General features: G+C 39.1%; 1 protein-coding gene across 1 annotated transcript in view; it reads right to left on the bottom strand.

Moving 5' to 3' along the window:
- LOC117092015 (cytochrome P450 2C9-like) overlaps positions 1-10,520 on the bottom strand; it is a 91,211-nt gene extending 80,691 nt beyond the window's left edge. The window contains exon 1 of the mRNA XM_033225140.1: positions 10,255-10,520. Coding sequence (XP_033081031.1) covers positions 10,255-10,422 — 168 coding nt within the window. The 5' untranslated portion in view covers positions 10,423-10,520. The remainder of the gene's footprint in view (positions 1-10,254) is intronic.
- Positions 10,521-19,369: the final 8,849 nt, after the last annotated feature.

Below are 19,369 nucleotides of genomic sequence, written 5' to 3'. Positions count from 1 at the left end.
CACCTCTATGCAAATAAACTAGAAAACCTAGAAGAAATGGATAATTTCCCGGACACTTACACACTCCCAAGACTACTAGGAAGAAGTTGAATCCCTGAATAGACCAATAGCAGGCTCTGAAATTGAGGCAATAATTAATAGCCTACCATCCAAAAAAAGTCCAGGACCAGACGGATTCACAGCCAAATTCTAGCAGAGGTACAAGGAAGAGTTGGTACCATTCCTTCTGAAAGTATTCCAATCAATAGAAAAAGAGGGAATCCTCCCTAACTCATTTTATGATGCCAACATCATCCTGATACCAAAGCCTGACAGAGATACAACAAAAAAAAGAGAATTTTAGACCAATATCCCTGATGAACATCGATACAAAAATCCTCAATAAAATACTGGCAAAATGAATCCAGAAGCACATCAAAAAGCTTATCCACCATGATCAAGTGGGCTTCATCCCTGGGATGCAAGGCTGGTTCAACATACGTATATCAATAAACATAATCCAGCATATAAACACAGCCAAAGACAAAAATTACATGATTATCTCAATAGATGCAGAAAAGGCCTTTGACAAAATTCAACAGCCCTTCATGCTAATAACTCTCAATAAATTCGGTATTGATGGAACGTATCTCAAAATAATAAGAGCTATTTATGACAAACCCAGAGCCAATATCATACTGAATGGGCGAAACTGGAAGCATTCCGTTTGAAAATTGGCACAAGACAGGAATGCCCTCTCTCACCACTCCTATTCAACATAGTGTTGGAAGTTCTGGCTAGGGCAATCAGGCAAGAGAAAGAAATAAAGGGTATTCAGTTAGGAAAAGAAGAAGTCAAATTGTCCCTGTTTGCAGATGACAAGATTGTATATTTAGAAAACCTCATTGTCTCAGCCCAAAATCTCCTTAAGCTGATAAGCAACTTCAGCAAAGTCTCAAGATACAAAATCAATTTGCAAAAATCACAAGCTTTCTTATACATCAGTAACAGACAAACAGAGAGCCAAATCATGAATGAACTCCCATTCACAATAGCTTCAAAGAGAATAAAGTACCTAGGAATCCAACTTACAAGGGATGTAAAGGACCTCTTCAAGGAGAACTGCAAACCACTGCTCAGTGAAATTAAAGAGGACACAAACAAATGGAAGGACACATCATGATCACGGATAGGAAGAATCAATATTGTGAAAATGGCCATACTGCCCAAGATAATTATAGATTGAATGCCATCCCTTTAAGCTACCAATGACTTTCTTCACAGAATTGGAAAAAACTGCTTTAAATTTAATATGGAACCAAAAAAGAGCCCTCATTGCCAAGACAATCCTAAACCAAAAGAACAAAGCTGGAGGCACCTACCTGATTTCAAACTATACTACAAGGCTACAGTAACCAAAACAGCATGGTACTGATACTAAAGCAGAGATATAGACCAATGGAACCGAACAGAGCTCTCAGAAATAATACCACACATTTACAGCCATCTGACAAACCTGACAAAAACAAGAAATGGGGAAACGATTTCCTATTCAATAAATGGTGCTGGGAAAATTGGCTAGCCATAAGTAGAAAGCTGAAACTGGATCCTTTCCTTACTCCTTATAGGAAAATCAATTCAAGATGGATTAGAGACTTAAATGTTAGACCTAAAACCATAAAAGCCCTAGAAGAAAATCTAGGTAATATCATTCAGGACATAGGCCTGGGCAAGGACTTCATGTCTAAAACACCAAAAGCAACGGCAGCAAAAGCCAAAATTGACAAATGGGATCTAATTAAACTAAAGAGCTTCTGCACAGCAAAAGAAACTACCATCAGAGTGAACAGGCAGCCTACAGAATGGGAGAAAATTTTTACAATCTACTCATCTGACAAAGGGCTAATATCCAGAAGCTATAAAGAACTCAATCAAATTTAGAAGAAAAATACAACCCCATCAAAAAGTGAGCAAAGGATATGAACAGGCACTTCTCAAAAGAAGACATTCATACAGCCACATGAAAAAATGCTCATCATCACTCGCCATCAGAGAAATGCAAATCAAAACCACAATGAGATATCATCTCACACCAGTTAGAATGGCAATCATTAAAAAAATCAGGAAACAACACGTGCTGGAGAGGATGTGGAGAAGTAGGAACACTTTTACACTGTTGGTGGGACTGTAAACTGTTCAACCATTGTGGAAAACAGTGTGGCGATTCCTCAAGGATCTACAACTAGAAATATCATTTGACCCAGCCATCCCATTACTGGGGATATACCCAAAGGATTATAAGTCATGCTGCTATAAAGACACATGCACACGTATGTTTATTGTGGCACTATTCACAATAGCGAAGACTTGGAATCAACCCAAATGTTCATCAGTGACAGACTGGATTAAGAAAATGTGGTACATATACACCATGCAATACTCTGCAACCATAAAAAAGGATGAATTCGTGTCCTTTGTAGAGACATGGATTCAGCTGGAAACCTTCATTCTCAGCAAACTATCGCAAGAACAGAAAACCAAACACCGCATGTTCTCACTCAAAGATGGGAATTGAACAACGAGATCACTTGGACACAGGAAGGGGAACATCACACACCAAGTCCTATTGTAGGGGGAGGAATAGCATTAGGAGACATACCTAATGTAAATGATGAGTTAATGGGTGCAGCAAACCAACATGGCACATGTATACATATGTAACAAACCTGCACATTGTGCACATGTACTCTAGAGCTTAAAGTATAATAAAAATAAATAAATAAATAAAGCAAGAGCAAACCCACCCAACATTAATAGAAAAAAAGAAATCATAAAGATCAGAGCAGAAATAAATAAAATTGAAATTTAAAAGCAATACAAAAGATGAATGCAACAAGACATTTGTTTTTTGAAAAGTTAAGCAAAATTGATAAACCTTTTGCCAGATTCAGAAAAAAGGAGAGAAAATACAAATAAATAAAATTAGAGATGAAAAAGGAGACATTACAACTGATACTGCAGAAATTCAAAGGATCATTAGTGGCTACTATGAGCAACGACATGCCAATAAATTGGAAAATATAGAAGAAACTGACAATTTTCTAGACACATACAAGCTACCAAGATTGAACCATGAAGAAAACCAAAACCTGAGCAGAATAGTAACAAAGAACAAGACCAAAGCCTTAAGAAAAAATCTCTCAGTTAAGATAAACCCAGAACCTAATGGCTTCACTGCTGAATTCTACCAAACATTTAAAGAAGAATAATACCAATCCTACTTAAACTAATCTGAAAAACAGAGGAGGAGGAGGAGGAGGAGGAGGAAATACTTCCAAACTCATTCTACAAGGGCAGTATTACCCTGACACCAAAACCAGACAAAAAAAGAAAACTACAGGCTAACATCTCTGATAAATATTGATGCAAATATCCTCAACAAAATACTAGCAAACCAAAATCAACGATACATTAGAAGGATGATGCATAATGACTAAGTGGGATTTATCACTGGGATGCAAGGATGGTTTAATATACACAAATTAGTCAATGTGACATACCAATAGAATGAAGGATAAGAGTGATATGATTATTTCAATTTATGCTGAAAAAACATTTGATACATTTCAACATCACTTCATGACAAAAGCCCTAAAAAACCTGGGGATAGAGGGAACATACCTCAACATAATAAAAGCCATATATGATAGACCCACTGTTAGTATAATACTGAATGAGAAAAACTGAAAGCCTTTCCTCTATGACCTGGAACATGACAAAGATGCCCACTGTCACCACCGTTATTCAACATGGTACTGGAAGTCCTAGCTGGAGCAGTCAGACAACAGAAAGATATAAAGGGCATCCAAAATGGAAAGGAAGAAGTCAAATTACTCTTGTTTGCAGAAGATATAATCTCATAATTGGAAAAGTCTAAAAACTTCCCAAGAAAACTATTAGAACTGACAAATTCAGTAAAGTTGCAGCATACAAAATCAACATCCAAAAATCAGTAGCATTTCTATGTGCCAACAGTGAACAATCAAAAATAAATAAAAGAAGTAATCCCATTACAATAGTTACACACAAAATAAAATATCTAGGAATAATTTGACCAAAGATCTCTACAATAAAAACTATAAAACGTTGATAAAAGAAATGGAAAAGTACACAAAAAATGGAAAGATACTCCATGTTGATGGACTGGAATAATTAATACTTTTAAAATGTCCATACTATCCTAAGCACTCCACATATTCAATACAATCCCTATCAAAACAGTAATGACATTCTTCACAGAAATAGAAAAAAAATTCTATAATTTATAGGGAACCACAAAAGACCCAGAATAGCCAAAGCTATCCAAAGAAAAAAAAAAAAAAACTGAAGAAATCACATTACCTGACTCCAAATTATACTACAGAGCTATAGCAATCAGAACAGCATGGTACTGGCATTAAAACAGATACACAGACCAATGAAACAGAATGGAGAACCCAGAAATAAATCCACACACCTACCATGAACTCATTTTTCACACAAGTGCCAAGAACATAAACTGGAGGAAGGATATTTTCTTCAATAAATGGTACTGGGGAAACTGGACATCTATATGCAGAAAAAAATGAAACTAGACCCCTATCTCTCACCATATACAAAAATCAAATTAAAATAAATTGAAGACTTAAATCTAAGACCTCAAACTATGAAATTACTAAAAGAAAGTATCCGGGAAACTCTCCAGGACATTGGTCTTGGCGCAGATTTCTTGAGTAATATCTCAAAAGCACAGACAACCAAAGCAAAAATGGACAAATGGGATATATCAAGTTTAAAAAGATTCTGCGAAGCAAACATTCAACAAAGTGAAGCAACAACACACAGAATTAGAGAAAATATTTACACACTATCCATCTAACAAAGGATTAATAACAAGAATATGTAAGGAACTCAGACAACTCAATATGAAAAAAATCAAATAATTCTGTTTTTTAAATGGGTCAAAGATTTGAATAGAAATTTCTCAAAAGAAGACATACAAATGGCAAAGAGATATATGAAAAATACTCAACATCATTAATCATCACAGAAATGCAAATCAAAACTACAATGAGACATCACCTAGCAAGGATGTGGATAAAGGAGAACACTTGGCCGGGCGCGGTGGCTCAAGCCTGTAATCCCAGCACTTTGGGAGGCCGAGACGGGCGGATCACGAGGTCAGGAGATCGAGACCATCCTGGCTAACACGGTGAAACCCCGTCTCTACTAAAAAATACAAAAAACTAGCCGGGTGAGGTGGCGGGCGCCTGTAGTCCCAGCTACTCGGGAGGCTGAGGCAGGAGAATGGCGGGAACCCGGGAGGCGGAGCTTGCAGTGAGCTGAGATCCGGCCACTGCACTCCAGCCTGGGCGACAGAGCGAGACTCTGTCTCAAAAAAATAAAAATAAAAAAAAAAAAGGAGAACACTTGTATATTGTTAGTGGGCATGGAAATTAGTACAATCTCTATGGAAAACATTTCAGCAACCTAGTATGGAGGTTCCTCAAAAACTAAAAATAGAACTACTGTATTATCCAGCAATCCGACTGCTAGATATATACTCAAAAGAAAAAAAATCAGTACAGCAAAGTGATACCTGCATTCCCACGTTTATTGCAACACTATACATAATGTCCAAGATTGGGAGTGTGTTCAACAGATAAATAGATAAAAAGAATGTGGTACATTTACACAAAAGAATATTATTCAGTCATAAAAAAGAATGACATCCTGTCATTTGCAACAACATGGACATAATTGGAAGATACTATGTTAAATGAAATAAGCCAGGCACAGAAAGACAAATACATGTTCACTCATACGTGGGGGCTAAAAATCAAAAGAATTAAATTCATGGAGATAGAGAGTAGAATGATGATGACCAGAGGCTGAGAAGGGTAGCAGAAATTGGGGGATAAAGTGGGGATACTTAATGAGTGTAAAAATATAGTTATATATAATGAATAAGATCTAGTATTTGATAGCACAGTAGGGTGACTACAATCAATGATAATTTATTGTATATTTGAAAATAACTAAAAGAGTAGAATTGGAATGTACCTACAACAAAAAAATGATAAATGCTTGGCTTGACCCCAATTACCCTGATGTGATTATTACACACTGCATACCTGTATCAAAACATTAAATGCACCCCATAAATATAAGTACCTACAACATACCCACAAAAATTAAAATTAAAAAAATCAATATGCAGTTACACAATGTTTTATGAGTCATGTTTACAGGGATTCTGACAATTAATATAGATTTTCACACCCATCATACTCCTCTTTATTCTCTCAATTACTTTTGCCTAAGGTAAAAGTACTCTTATTTTAGGGATGAGGAAGCTGGGCCTCAGAAATTCAATACCTTAACCAAGGACATGGTGTCTGCAGGTGCTATGGAACCCATAACCTCTGAGTCTTGCACCCTTTCTCCCAAATAAAACATTCAGTTCAACTGGGTTTGCTAACATTGACTGATTGTGTGCTGTGTTTTGATATTTCATGGATGAGCCTAGTGAGTGACTTGCAAAGTAAATATTAATTTAGTTAATAATTACAGTGCAAATCGATTAAAATGGGGGTCAGAGAGTGTAGTTTTATACGCCTTTAGTAACTTGAGTGAGTCTAGATCTTAGTTAATTCCGTACCGATGGTAAAGAGTTACTGCCTAACTCCCATACCTACAAATTCTAGAAGAACCACAACTACACCACCTTATTTTGGATAAAATAAGCTCAACTGCTCCCTTTACAGCAATTATTTTATTCCTTAGGAGGTGAGTATCCCTGATTTGATGAACTGAGTCTCCTGCCTGGGCCTTTTATAGAATGAAAGAATCATAGATAAGTTAAAGATAGAAGGGGCCTTTAATTTTGATTCATTTTTAAGGAATGAGCATTTGGTGACTCAATGAGATAAAGTGCCACCAATGCAAAAGTGTGTGAGAATTTCAGTTTTTTAACTCCCAATTTAATGATATTGCACATCCCATCCTTTAAAACACACATCTCAGTTAAATGATCAGGAGAGTATCAGTATTAAGCCCTTCACAGTCACAGAATAATGCAAACCTCAGCTTGGCTAGAATTGTGGATTACAGTGGGGATTTTTTAATTAGAATTTATTTTTTAGGATTGGTTTGGGTTCCCAGCAAAACTAACTGGAAAATACACAGCTCCCACATACTCCCTCTTCTCACCCACAGGTAACCTCCCCAACAATTAGTTACTCTCACCAGTGAGGTTTCATAGCTACAATCAATAGACCAATATTGACACATCACCATCAACAAAGTCCAGCTTATATAGGGTTCACTCTTTGTGTTGTACATTCGATGGGCTTTGGATAATGTGTGACAGTATCCAGCATGTTAATATAATACAGAATAGTTTCAATCCCATAAAAGTCCTCTGTGCTCTGCCTATTCACTACTCTCCTTCCTCAAGCCCTTGGTTAAAAATATGATATTTTAGTGTCACCAGAGTTTTGCCTTTTCCAGAATGTCATGTAGATGGAATCATACAGTATAGAGCCTTTTCAGGTTAGTTTATTTCAGTTACTGGTATACATATGTTTCCCCCATGTCTTTTCATGGCTTGACAGCTCATTTTTTTAACAATAAGCAATATTCCATTGTATGGATTTACTACTTTTGTATTCACCTATTGAAAGACATGTTGGTTGCTTCCAGTATTGGCAATGGCAAATAAAAAGTTATTAAAATCATTCATGTGCAGGTTTGTGTGTAGAAATAAGTTTTCAACTCATTTAGATAAATACTGAGGTCTCGTGGTGCTGAGAAGAAGCATTCTCTATTTGATTTGGACTGGTCCCTTCCAGTCCCTTCCAATGTGGTCCCTTCCACATTGGAAGGAAGTGATCGGTGACTAGCAGTCACTGCCAAAACCCTTTTAGCCACATCTGAGCAACAAGGAAGATTCAGAAAAGTGGTCCCCAGGCTGTTAAGTTAATTTTTTCTGTTCTGTAGGTAATGGCTATAATCTCAAAGTGCTGGACCAGCATTCTTCTGTTCAGAATTGCACTTCTGCAGAAATTTAACAAGTTACAGGTAAAACCACAAGAAAAAACAAGCTACAGTGTGTAGAAACCTGGCTTCTAGGGCTCCCCCATTTTACAGTGATTGCATAAAAACTCTCTTCTTGGAAGGCTCAAGCAAATTAATAGTAGCATGATAATCTCAGTTTGCAAAATAGTTTTAAGCCAGGAACCTAGGTTTAAAGGCAACCAATTAAAAAATCAAATGACCATAGGGAATTAACAGACTAGTTGTAAGATGAAAGATGAAATGATCATTTTAAGAAACAAACTAGCACCATGATGGAGCTGAAAAACCACTGCAAGAATATTATAATGCAATAATAAGTATTAACAGCAGAATAGGCCAAGCTGAGGAATGAATCTCAGAGCTTGAAGACCAGTTCTCCAAAATAACTCATTCAGACAAAAATAAAGAAGAAAGATAAAAGAAGAATGAACAAAACCTCCAAAAAAAGAGATTATGTAAAGACACTATATTAGTCCATTTTCATACTGCTATGAAGAAATACCTGAGACTGGATAATTTGTAAAGAAGAAAAGGTTTAATGGACTCACAGTTCCACATGCCTAGAGAGGCCTCACAATCATGACAGAAGGTGAGCAAAGGCATGTCTTACATGGTGGCAGGCAAAAGAGCATATGCAGGGGAACAGCCCTTTATAAAACCATCAGATCTCATAAGACTTATTCACTGTCACAAGAACAGCACAGGAAAAACTTGCCCTGCAATTCGATTACCTCCCACCTGGGTCCTTCCCACAGCATGTGGGTATTATGAAACCTACAATTCAAGATGAGATTTGTGTGAGGACAGAACCAAACCATATTATTCCACCCCTGGCCCCTCCCAAATCTCATGTCCTTACATTTCAAAACAATTATGCCTTCCCAATAGTCCCCCAGAGCCTTAACTCATTCCAACATTAACCCAAAAGTCCATAGTTCAAAATCTCATCTGAGACAAGGCAAGTCCCTTCTGCCTATGAGCCTGTAAAATCAAAAGCAAATTAGTTACTTCCTTGATACAATGGGGGTATAGGCATTGGGTAAATACACCCATTGCAAATGGGAGAAATTGGTCAAAACAAAGGAGGTACTGGCTCCATGCAAGTCTGAAATCCAGCAGGAAAGTCAAATTTTAAAGCTCAAAAAAGATCTTGTTTGACTCTGTGACTCACCTCCAGGTCACACTGATGCAAGAGATAGGTGTCCATGGTCTTGGGCAGCTCCACCCCTGTGGCTTTGCAGGGTAGAGCCCCACTCCTGACTACTTTCACAGGCTGGTGTTGAGTATCTGTGACTTTTCCAGGCACACAGTACAAGCCAAACTGTTGGTGGATCTACCATTCTGGGGTCTGGAAGATGGTGGCCCTCTTCTCACAGCTTCACTAGGCAATGCCCCGGTGGGGACTTTGAGTGGGGGTTCCCACTCCACATTTCCCTTCTGTACTCCCCTGGCAGAGGTTCCCCATTAGGGCTCTACCCCTGCAGCAAACTTTGCCTAGACATCCAGGCCTTTCCTATTCCAAAATATGGAAACAACCTAAGTGTTCATCAATAAATTAATCGATTTTGTATGTGGCATATATGTACAATGAAATTTTAGTTCGCCTTTTAAAAAGGAAAAAATATTCTTATTTATTACAGCATGGATGAATCTAGAGAACATCATATTAATAAAATAAGCCAGGCATAGAGAGACAAATATCATATATGATCTCACTTCTATGTGGAATCTTAAAAAGTTGAATTCATAGAAGTAGAGATTAGAATGGTGGCTACCAGAGGCTGGCAGTTGGAAATGGGCCAAATAAGGGAATGCTTTGGTCAACAGGTACAGAGTTACAGTTAGATAGGAGGAATAAGCTCGGGTGTTCTACTGGACAGCAAGGTAACTATTATTAATGTTAATGTACTGTATATTTCAAAACAGCTAAAAAAGAGGATTCTAAATGTCCTCATTACAAAGAAATGACAAATATTTGAGATGACGGATATGCTAATTACCCTGATCAATTCACAATGTATACATGTGTCAAAATGTAATATTGCACCCCATTAATATATTCAATTACCATTTATCACTTTAAGATGAAATAAAACTTTAGGAATCGTGAGGTTAATACACCTTGTACATTACTAGAGGAGCATAAAGCCTACTTACATTGGTTAAGGATTTGCTCATGTCCTTAACATCTAACTGCAGGATATTTCCAATAATTGGGAGAGGAGTGGGGCCAGACGGGAGCCTCCCTCTTCCAGAGCTCTGTCTCCAGAGTGAAAGGAGAAACAAACAGGAGAGACAGAGCACCAGAGCCACAGCTGGATCCATTGAAGGCTTCTCTTCTTAGTAAGAAAACTGTGGGCTTTCACTTCAAGGCTTTTATAACACTCCCTGTTAATCCACCTGTGATTCTAACTCTGACTGTGACTAGTCAGCAAAAAGCACTTTAATCTCTCTTCTGAATGAACATTGGCTCACTGAAAAAGATAAAAATAAGGTGTTCTTTTTTTCTTGTTCTCATTTCCAATGCCCCACCCTGGAGATTCTGGTTTAACTAGTCTGAAGCAGAGCCCAGGTTTTTGTTTTGTTTTGTTTTGTTTTTCTTTTTTTCTTGAGCTGGAGTTTCGCTCTCGTTGCCCAGGCTGGAGTGTAAGGGCAAGATCTCAGCTCACTGTAGCCTCCACCTCCTGGGTTCGAGCGATTCTGCCTCAGCTTCCGGCGTATCTGGGATTATAGGCATGCACCACTATGCCTGGTTGATTTTGTATTTTAGCAGAGACAGGGTTTCACCATGTTGGCCAGGTCGGTCTCGAACTCCTGCCCTCAGGTGATCCGCCCGCCTTGGCCTCCCAAAGTGCTGGGATTACAGGCATGAGCCACTGTGCCCGGCCAGGCCTAGGTTTTTTTCAAAACCCCAGGTGGTTCCACTGTGCAGCCAAAATTGAGAACCAATGAAATAAATTATTTCATCAAAAAAAGTATTCAAAATTTTGGATTCTTAGATTGATGAACAGTTGGAAATATGACTTTGAGGGGAATCTGTGTATTATATCCCTCATATATAAAATAATATTTATCCTATTGAGAGGAGGTAGCCAGCTTGCTTTAGGCAGGCAGTAAGGGAAGGGTCCCCAGAGAACCTCCAACCCTTCCAGGTCATTGCCCAATCCACACAAACCCCAAGTACTTACACTAGATGTTTTGTGCAGATAAGGGAACTTGCACAGGGAGCTTGCCTAAATATGCCCGCAGTGAAAAATTCCTACCTTTAACACATGTGCAGTAAGAGAATTAAATCAATATGGAGTGGCTTACACTAACAGTCCACATGCGCAATGGAAGGAAGGGGTGGAAACACCAGGAATTCACGCCTTATGCAAATAAGGATCCCAGCCTCATCAGCTTTTCTGTAAAAATCCTGGTATTCAACTGTGAAGTAGCAATCCGCAACCTGCTTTCAGGGCCTCTCTCTTTGCTGAGAGTTTTCCTTTCACTTAATAAATTCTACTCCACTCACTCTCCGGTGTCTGTGTGCCTAATTCTTCCTGCATGAGACAACAACTCGGACCTAGCTGAGCTAAGGATCAGCAAGACTGCAACACTATAATGCTTTCTCAAGCACTGGGATCATTTTCCTTGAAAATGAGATCCTTTTGAAATATTTTAGTGTAAGTGCTAACATTATAGCTGCCTAAACATAGCGCAGCTAACAAACTCATTCATCTTAAATGGCTAAACCGGTTATCAATTAACTAAGCAAACATACACACCTTTTTCCATTAACCCCCCTGAAAAACACTGGACAGCTGAGAATATTGTTTCATATTTTTCAAATGGGGAAAGGGAGACTCTAGGAGAAGAGATGACCTATTCAGTGTTCCACAGCTCATAAATGCAGGCTGGGATTTGAACTGAGATCTGATGCCCGCTGCAGTATATTATCACTTACACCTGAGCTGACTTGTGAACAGTTTTAGCAAAATAAAATAAATCCTAAAAACATTCATCAGTCTGAATCTACACCACACTGTTCACAAAATAACAGGGCTGTACATTCTCAACAGAAGAAATAAAAGCTAGGGTTTCTCCCCTCTCTGTTACTGAAGAGCTGAAACTTACTCAGTGTAACTGAGGAAAGAGCCAATCTCAGAGAATTAAGTGGGTAAGAGCTCAGAAACTATGGCTTCTCCACCTCCCGCTCGCCTCCAGACACAACTGTTTCTATTGTTTTTTTGGTCTATGTCAGAAATAATGGAATGAAATATTCCACAGCAAGGAAGGGGAACTATAGGCAGAACAACAGGCATGTGCTTCAGTGGTGAATGGGAGGTAGGGAAATCATTAAACAGACCCACAGCACAGAACAAACACAGTTGTGCAGACCTGAACAGAAGATGACATTTAGTGGTCATGAGGCTCTATATATCACTAAAATGATACACACATTTCTGGATGATTAATGGCAATGCTTGTACAAAGGCATATTCTGTAAAGATATCATTGTGGTATTCTAAACGACTAGTACAGTTATTTATTTCCATTGTATATATTTAAGGTATACAACATTGGTAGACATAAACAGTGGAATGATTACTACAGTTAAATTTACATATTCATCAATTTTATAATTACCTTCTTTTTTGTGGTATAAGCACCTAAAATCTACTCTTTTAGCAAATTTTCAGTATAGTATATTAACTATAGTCCTCTTGCTGTCTATTAGATCTTTAGACTTATTCATCCTATCTAACCGCAAATTTGGGCTCTTTAACGCACTTTTTTCCATTTTCTCCCCCTCCCACTTTTGGTAACCACCATTCTACTCTCTGTTTCTATGTATTTGACTTTTTAAAGATTTTTCATATAAGTGAAATCATGCAATCTTTTTTCCTCTGTATCTAGCTCATATCACTTAGCATAATATCCTCCAGGTTCATTTCTTGTTGTTGCAAATGGCAGTATCTCCTTTTAAAGTTTCAAAGATATTCCATTGTGTATATAAATAAACACCACAATTTCTTCATCCATTTATTTGTGAATGAACACTTAGGTTGTTTCTATATCTTGGCTATTGGAAATAATACTGGATTCGTGCAGTTATTTCTAACTGCAGTAAGGAAAAATTAAGTTTTGTCAAGATTCCATATCAACAATGATTTATCAAACATGTTTACAGGGATTCTGACAATTCACAGAGAATTTTTATACCCATCATAACTCTTTTGATTCTCTCAATTACCCTTGCCTATGGTAAAATTATTCCCACTTTAGAGATAAGGAAGCTGGGCCTTGGAGATTCAGTATTTTGTTCAAGGACACAGAGGCTGAAAATATAGGGCCGAGGCTGGAACCCTATCTCCTAACTCTTACATCATTCCCTCCAAGCAAGAAATTCAGTTCAACCAGAGTCACCAACATTTACTTACCATGTACTATGAGGCAATATTTCATTACTCAGGATAATCACTGACTTTCAAATACACATTAACCAACTCAACATGTGCAACATAGGTTGATTACAATTAGGGTGTGGTTCTGTAACCTTTGGGATTTGAGTCAGTCCGGGTTGTGGTGAATAATTTATCTGAGACAAAGAGAAACAGTTATTGTACTGCTTGGTTCACGTAGCTCTGAACTCTAAAAGAAGTGCACTACCTTCTTTTAGATAAAATGACCTCAATGGCTTTCTTTAAAACAATCATTTTATTTCTTGAAAAATGGGTTTCTGTTCCTCCTTTCTGTTGAGACTTCTGCCTGGTCCCATCAAAGAATGAAAGAAACATAGACAGTTAGAGACAGAAGGGGTCTCAGAGATCCACTAGCCTAATCCCTACTTTATTATTAGAAATAAGGGATCTTGGGGCGGAGCAATATGGCCGAATAGGAACAGCTCCAGTCTCCAACTCCCAGCGCGAGCGACACAGAAGACCGGTGATTTCTGCATTTTCAACTGAGGTACTGGGGTCATCACACTAGGGAGTGCCGGACAATCGGTGCTGGTCAGGTGCTGCAGCCTGACCAGCGAGAGCTGAAGCAGGGTGAGGCATCGCCTCACCCGGGAAGCGCAAGGGGGAAGGGAATCCCTTTTCCTAGCCAGGGGAACTGAGACACACAACACCTGGAAAATCGGGTAACTCCCACCCCAATACTGTGCTTTAAGCAAACAGGCACACCAGGAGAATATATCCCACACCTGGCCGGGAGGGTCCCATGCCCATGGAGCCTCCCTCATTGCTAACACAGCAGTCCGGGGCGATCTATCCGCAAGGCAGCAGCGAGGCTGGGGGAGGGGCGCCCGCCATTGCTGAGGCTTAAGTAGGTAAACAAAGCCGCTGGGAAGCTCGAACTGGGTGGAGCTCACAGCAGCTCAAGGAAGCCTGCCTGTCTCTGTAGACTCCACCTCTGGGGACAGCGCAGAGCTGAAGACCAACAGGGGAAGCAGCGGGGGCCTGTGCAGACCCGAACGACTCTGTCTGACAGCTTTGGGGAGAGCCGTGGATCTCCCAACATGGAGGTTGAGATCTGAGAACGGACAGACTGCCTGCTCAGGTGGGTCCCTGACCCCTGAGTAGCCTACCTGGGAGACATCCCCCACTAGGGGCAGTCTGACACCCCACACTTCACAGGGTGGAGTACACCCCTGAGAGGAAGCTTCCAAAGGAAGAATCAGACAGGTACACTCACTGTTCAGCAATATTCTATCTTCTGCAACCTCTGCTGCTGATACCCAGACAAACAGGGTAGGGAGTGGATCTCAAGCAATCTCCAACAGACCTATAGCTGAGGGTCCGGACTGTCAGAAGGAAAACTATCAAACAGGAAGGACACCTATACCAAAACCCCATCAGTACATCACCATCATCAAAGACCAGAGACAGATAATACCACAAAGATGGGGAAAAAGCAGGGCAGAAAAGCTGGAAATTCAAAAAATAAGAGCACATCTCCCCCTGCAAAGGAGCGCAGCCCATTGCCAGCAACGGATCAAAGCTGGTCAGAGAATGACTTTGACGAGATGAGAGAAGAAGGCTTCAGTCCATCAAACTTCTCAGAGCTAAAGGAGGAATTACGTACCCAGCGCAAAGAAACTAAAAATCTTGAAAAAAGAGTGGAAGAATTGTCAGCTAGACTAATTAATGAAGAGAAGGTCATAAACGAAATGACAGAGATGAAAACCATGACACGAGAAATACGTGACAAATGCACAAGCTTCAGTAACCGACTCGATCAACTGGAACAAAGAGTATCAGCGATTGAGGATCAAATGAATGAAATGAAGTGAGAAGAGAAACCAAAAGAAAAAAGAAGAAAAAGAAATGAACAAAGCCTGCAAGAAGTATGGGATTATGTAAAAAGACCAAATCTACGTCTGATTGGGGTGCCTGAAAGTGAGGGGGAAAATGGAACCAAGTTGGAAAATACTCTTCAGGATATCATCCAGGAGAACTTCCCCAACCTAGTAGGGCAGGCAACATTCAAATTCAGGAAACACAGAGAATGCCACAAAGATACTCCTCCAGAAGAGCAACTCCAAGACACATAATTGCCAGATTCACCAAAGTTGAAATGAAGGAAAAAATCTTAAGGGCAGCCAGAGAGAAAGGTCGGGTTACCCACAAAGGGAAGCCCATCAGACTAACAGCAGATCTCTCGGCAGAAACTCTACAAGCCAGAAGAGAGTGGGGGCCAATATTCAAGTTCTTAAAGAAAAGAATTCAACCCAGAATTTCATATCCAGCTAAACTAAGTTTCATAAGTGAAGGAGAAATAAAATCCTTTACAGATAAGCAAATGCTTAGAGATTTTGTCACCACCAGGCCTGCCTTACAAGAGACCCTGAAGGAAGCCCTAAACATGGAAAGGAACAACCGGTACCAGCCATTGCAAAAACATGCCAAAATGTAAAGACCATCGAGGCTAGGAAGAAACTGCATCAACGAGCAAAATAACCAGTTAATATCATAATGACAGGATCAAGTTCACACATAACAATATTAACCTTAAACGTAAATGGACTAAATGCTCCAATTAACAGACATAGACTGGCAAACTGGATAAAGAGTCAAGACCCATCAGTCTGCTGTATTCAGGAGACCCATCTCACATGCAGAGACATACATAGGCTCAAAATAAAGGGATGGAGGAAGATCTAAAAGCAAATGGAGAACAAAAAAAAGCAGGGGTTGCAATCCTAGTCTCTGATAAAATAGACTTTAAACCATCAAAGATCAAAAGAGACAAAGAAGGCCATTACATAATGGTAAAGGGATCAATTCAACAGGAAGAGCTAACTCTCCTAAATATATATGCACCCAATACAGGAGCACCCAGATTCATAGAGCAAGTCCTTAGAGACTTACAAAGAGACTTAGACTCCCATACAATAATAATGGGAGACTTCAACACTCCACTGTCAACATTAGACAGATCAACGAGACAGAAAGTTAACAAGGATATCCAGGAATTGAACTCATCTCTGCACCAAGCGGACCTAATAGACATCTATAGAACTCTCCACTCCAAATCAACAGAATATACATTTTTCTCAGCACCACATCGCCCTTATTCCAAAATTGACCACATAATTGGAAGTAAAGCACTCCTCAGCAAATGTCAAAGAACAGAAATTATAACAAACTGTCTCTCAGACCACAGTGCAATCAAACTAGAACTCAGGACTAACAAACTCAATCAAAACCGCTCAACTACATGGAAACTGAACAACCTGCTCCTGAATGACTACTGGGTACATAACGAAATGAAAGCAGAAATAAAGATGTTCTTTGAAACCAATGAGAACAAAGACACAACATACCAGAATCTCTGGGATACATTTAAAGCAATGTGTAGAGGGAAATTTATAGCACTAAATGCCCACAAGAGAAAGCAGGAAAGATCTAAAATTGACACTCTAACATCACAATTAAAAGAACTAGAGAGGCAAGAGCAAACACATTCAAAAGCTAGCAGAAGGCAAGAAATAATGAAGATCAGAGCAGAACTGAAGGAAATAGAGACACAAAAAACCCTCCAAAAAATCATGAATCCAGGAGTTGGTTTTTTGAAAAGATCAACAAAATTGACAGACCGCTAGCAAGACTAATAAAGAAGAAAAGAGAGAGGAATCAAATAGACGCGATAAAAAATGATAAAGGGGATATCACCACTGACCCCACAGAAATACAAACAACCATCAGAGAATACTATAAACGCCTCTATGCAAATCAACTAGAAAATCTAGAAGAAATGGATAATTTCCTGGACACTTACACTCTCCCAAGACTAAACCAGGAAGAAGTTGAATCCCTGAATAGACCAATAGCAGGCTCTGAAATTGAGGCAACAATTAATAGCCTACCCACCAAAAAAGTCCAGGACCAGATGGATTCACAGCTGAATTCTACCAGAGGTACAAGGAGGAGCTGGTACCATTCCTTCTGAAACTATTCCAATCAATAGAAAAAGAGGGAATCATCCCTAACTCATTTTATGAGGCCAACATCATCCTGATATCAAAGCCTGGCAGAGACACAACAAAAAAAGAGAATTTTAGACCAATATCCCTGATGAACATGGATGCAAAAATTTTCAATAAAATACTGGCAAACTGGATTCAGCAGCACATCAAAAAGTATCCACCATGATCAAGTGGGCTTCATCCCTGGGATGCAAGGCTGGTTCAACATTCGCAAATCAATAAACGTAATCCAGCATATAAACAGAACCAAAGACAAGAACCACATGATTATCTCAATAGATGCAGAAAAGGTTTGACAAAATTCAACAGCCCTTCATGCTAAAAACGCTCAATAAATTCGGTATTGATGGAACGTACCTCAAAATAATAAGAGCTATTTATGACAAACCCACAGCTAATATCATACTGAATGGGTAAAAACTGGAAAAATTCCCTTTGAAAACTGGCACAAGACAGGGATGCCTCTCTCACCACTCCTATTCAACATAGTGTTGGAAGTTCTGGCTAGGGCAATCAGGCAAGAGAAAGAAATCAAGGGTATCCAGTTAGGAAAAGAAGAAGTCAAATTGTCCGTGTTTGCAGATGACATGATTGTATATTTAGAAAACCCCATCGTCTCAGCCCAAAATCTCCTTAAGCTGATAAGCAACTTCAGCAAAGTCTCAGGATACAAAATTAATGTGCAAAAATCACAAGCATTCTTATACACCAGTAACAGACAAACAGAGAACCAAATCAGGAATGAACTTCCATTCACAATTGCTTCAAAGAGAATAAAATACCTAGGAATCCAACTTACAAGGGATGTAAAGGACCTCTTCAAGGAACTACAAATCACTGCTCAGTGAAATAAAAGAGGACACAAACAAATGGAAGAACATACCATGCTCATGGATAGGAAGAACCAGTATGGTGAAAATGGCCATACTGCCCAAGGTTATTTATAGATTCAATGCCATCCCCATCAAGCTACCAATGACTTCTTCACAGAATTGGAAAAAAACTGCTTTAAAGTTCATATGGAACCAAAAAAGAGCCTGCATTGCCAAGACAATCCTAAGTCAAAAGGACAAAGCTGGAGGCATCACGCTACCTGACTTCAAACTATACTACAAGGCTACAGTAACCAAAACAGCATGGTACTGGTACCAAAACAGAGATATAGACCAATGGAACTGAACAGAGTCCTCAGAAATAATACCACACATCTACAGCCATCTGATCTTTGACAAACCTGACAAAAACAAGAAATGGGGAAAGGATTCCCTATTCAATAAATGGTGCTGGGAAAATTGGCTAGCCATAAGTAGAAAGCTGAAACTGGATCCTTCCTTACCCCTTATACGAAGATTAATTCAAGATGGATTAGAGACTTAAATGTTAGACCTAATACCATAAAAACCCTAGAAGAAAACCTAGGTAGTACATTCAGGACGTAGGCATGGGCAATGACTCATGTCTAAAACACCAAAAGCAACGGCAGCAAAAGCAAAAATGACAAATGGGATCTAATTAAACTAAAGAGCTTCTGCACAGCAAAAGAAACTACCAACAGAGTGAACAGGCAACCTACAGAATGGGAGAAAATTTTTGCAATCTACTCATCTGACAAAGGGCTAACATCCAGAATCTACAAAGAACTCAAACAAATATACAAGAAAAAAACAAACAACCCCATCAAAAAGTCGGGAAAGGATATGAACAGACATTTCTCAAAAGAAGACATTCATACAGCCAACAGACACATGAAAAAATGCTCATCATCACTCGCCATCAGAGAAATGCAAATCAAAACCA

This window comes from Trachypithecus francoisi, unplaced genomic scaffold (genome assembly GCF_009764315.1).
Source record: "Trachypithecus francoisi isolate TF-2019V2 unplaced genomic scaffold, Tfra_2.0 Contig01436, whole genome shotgun sequence".
NCBI lineage: Eukaryota > Metazoa > Chordata > Mammalia > Primates > Cercopithecidae > Trachypithecus > Trachypithecus francoisi.
This window is presented reverse-complemented; position numbering and strand designations above follow the sequence as displayed.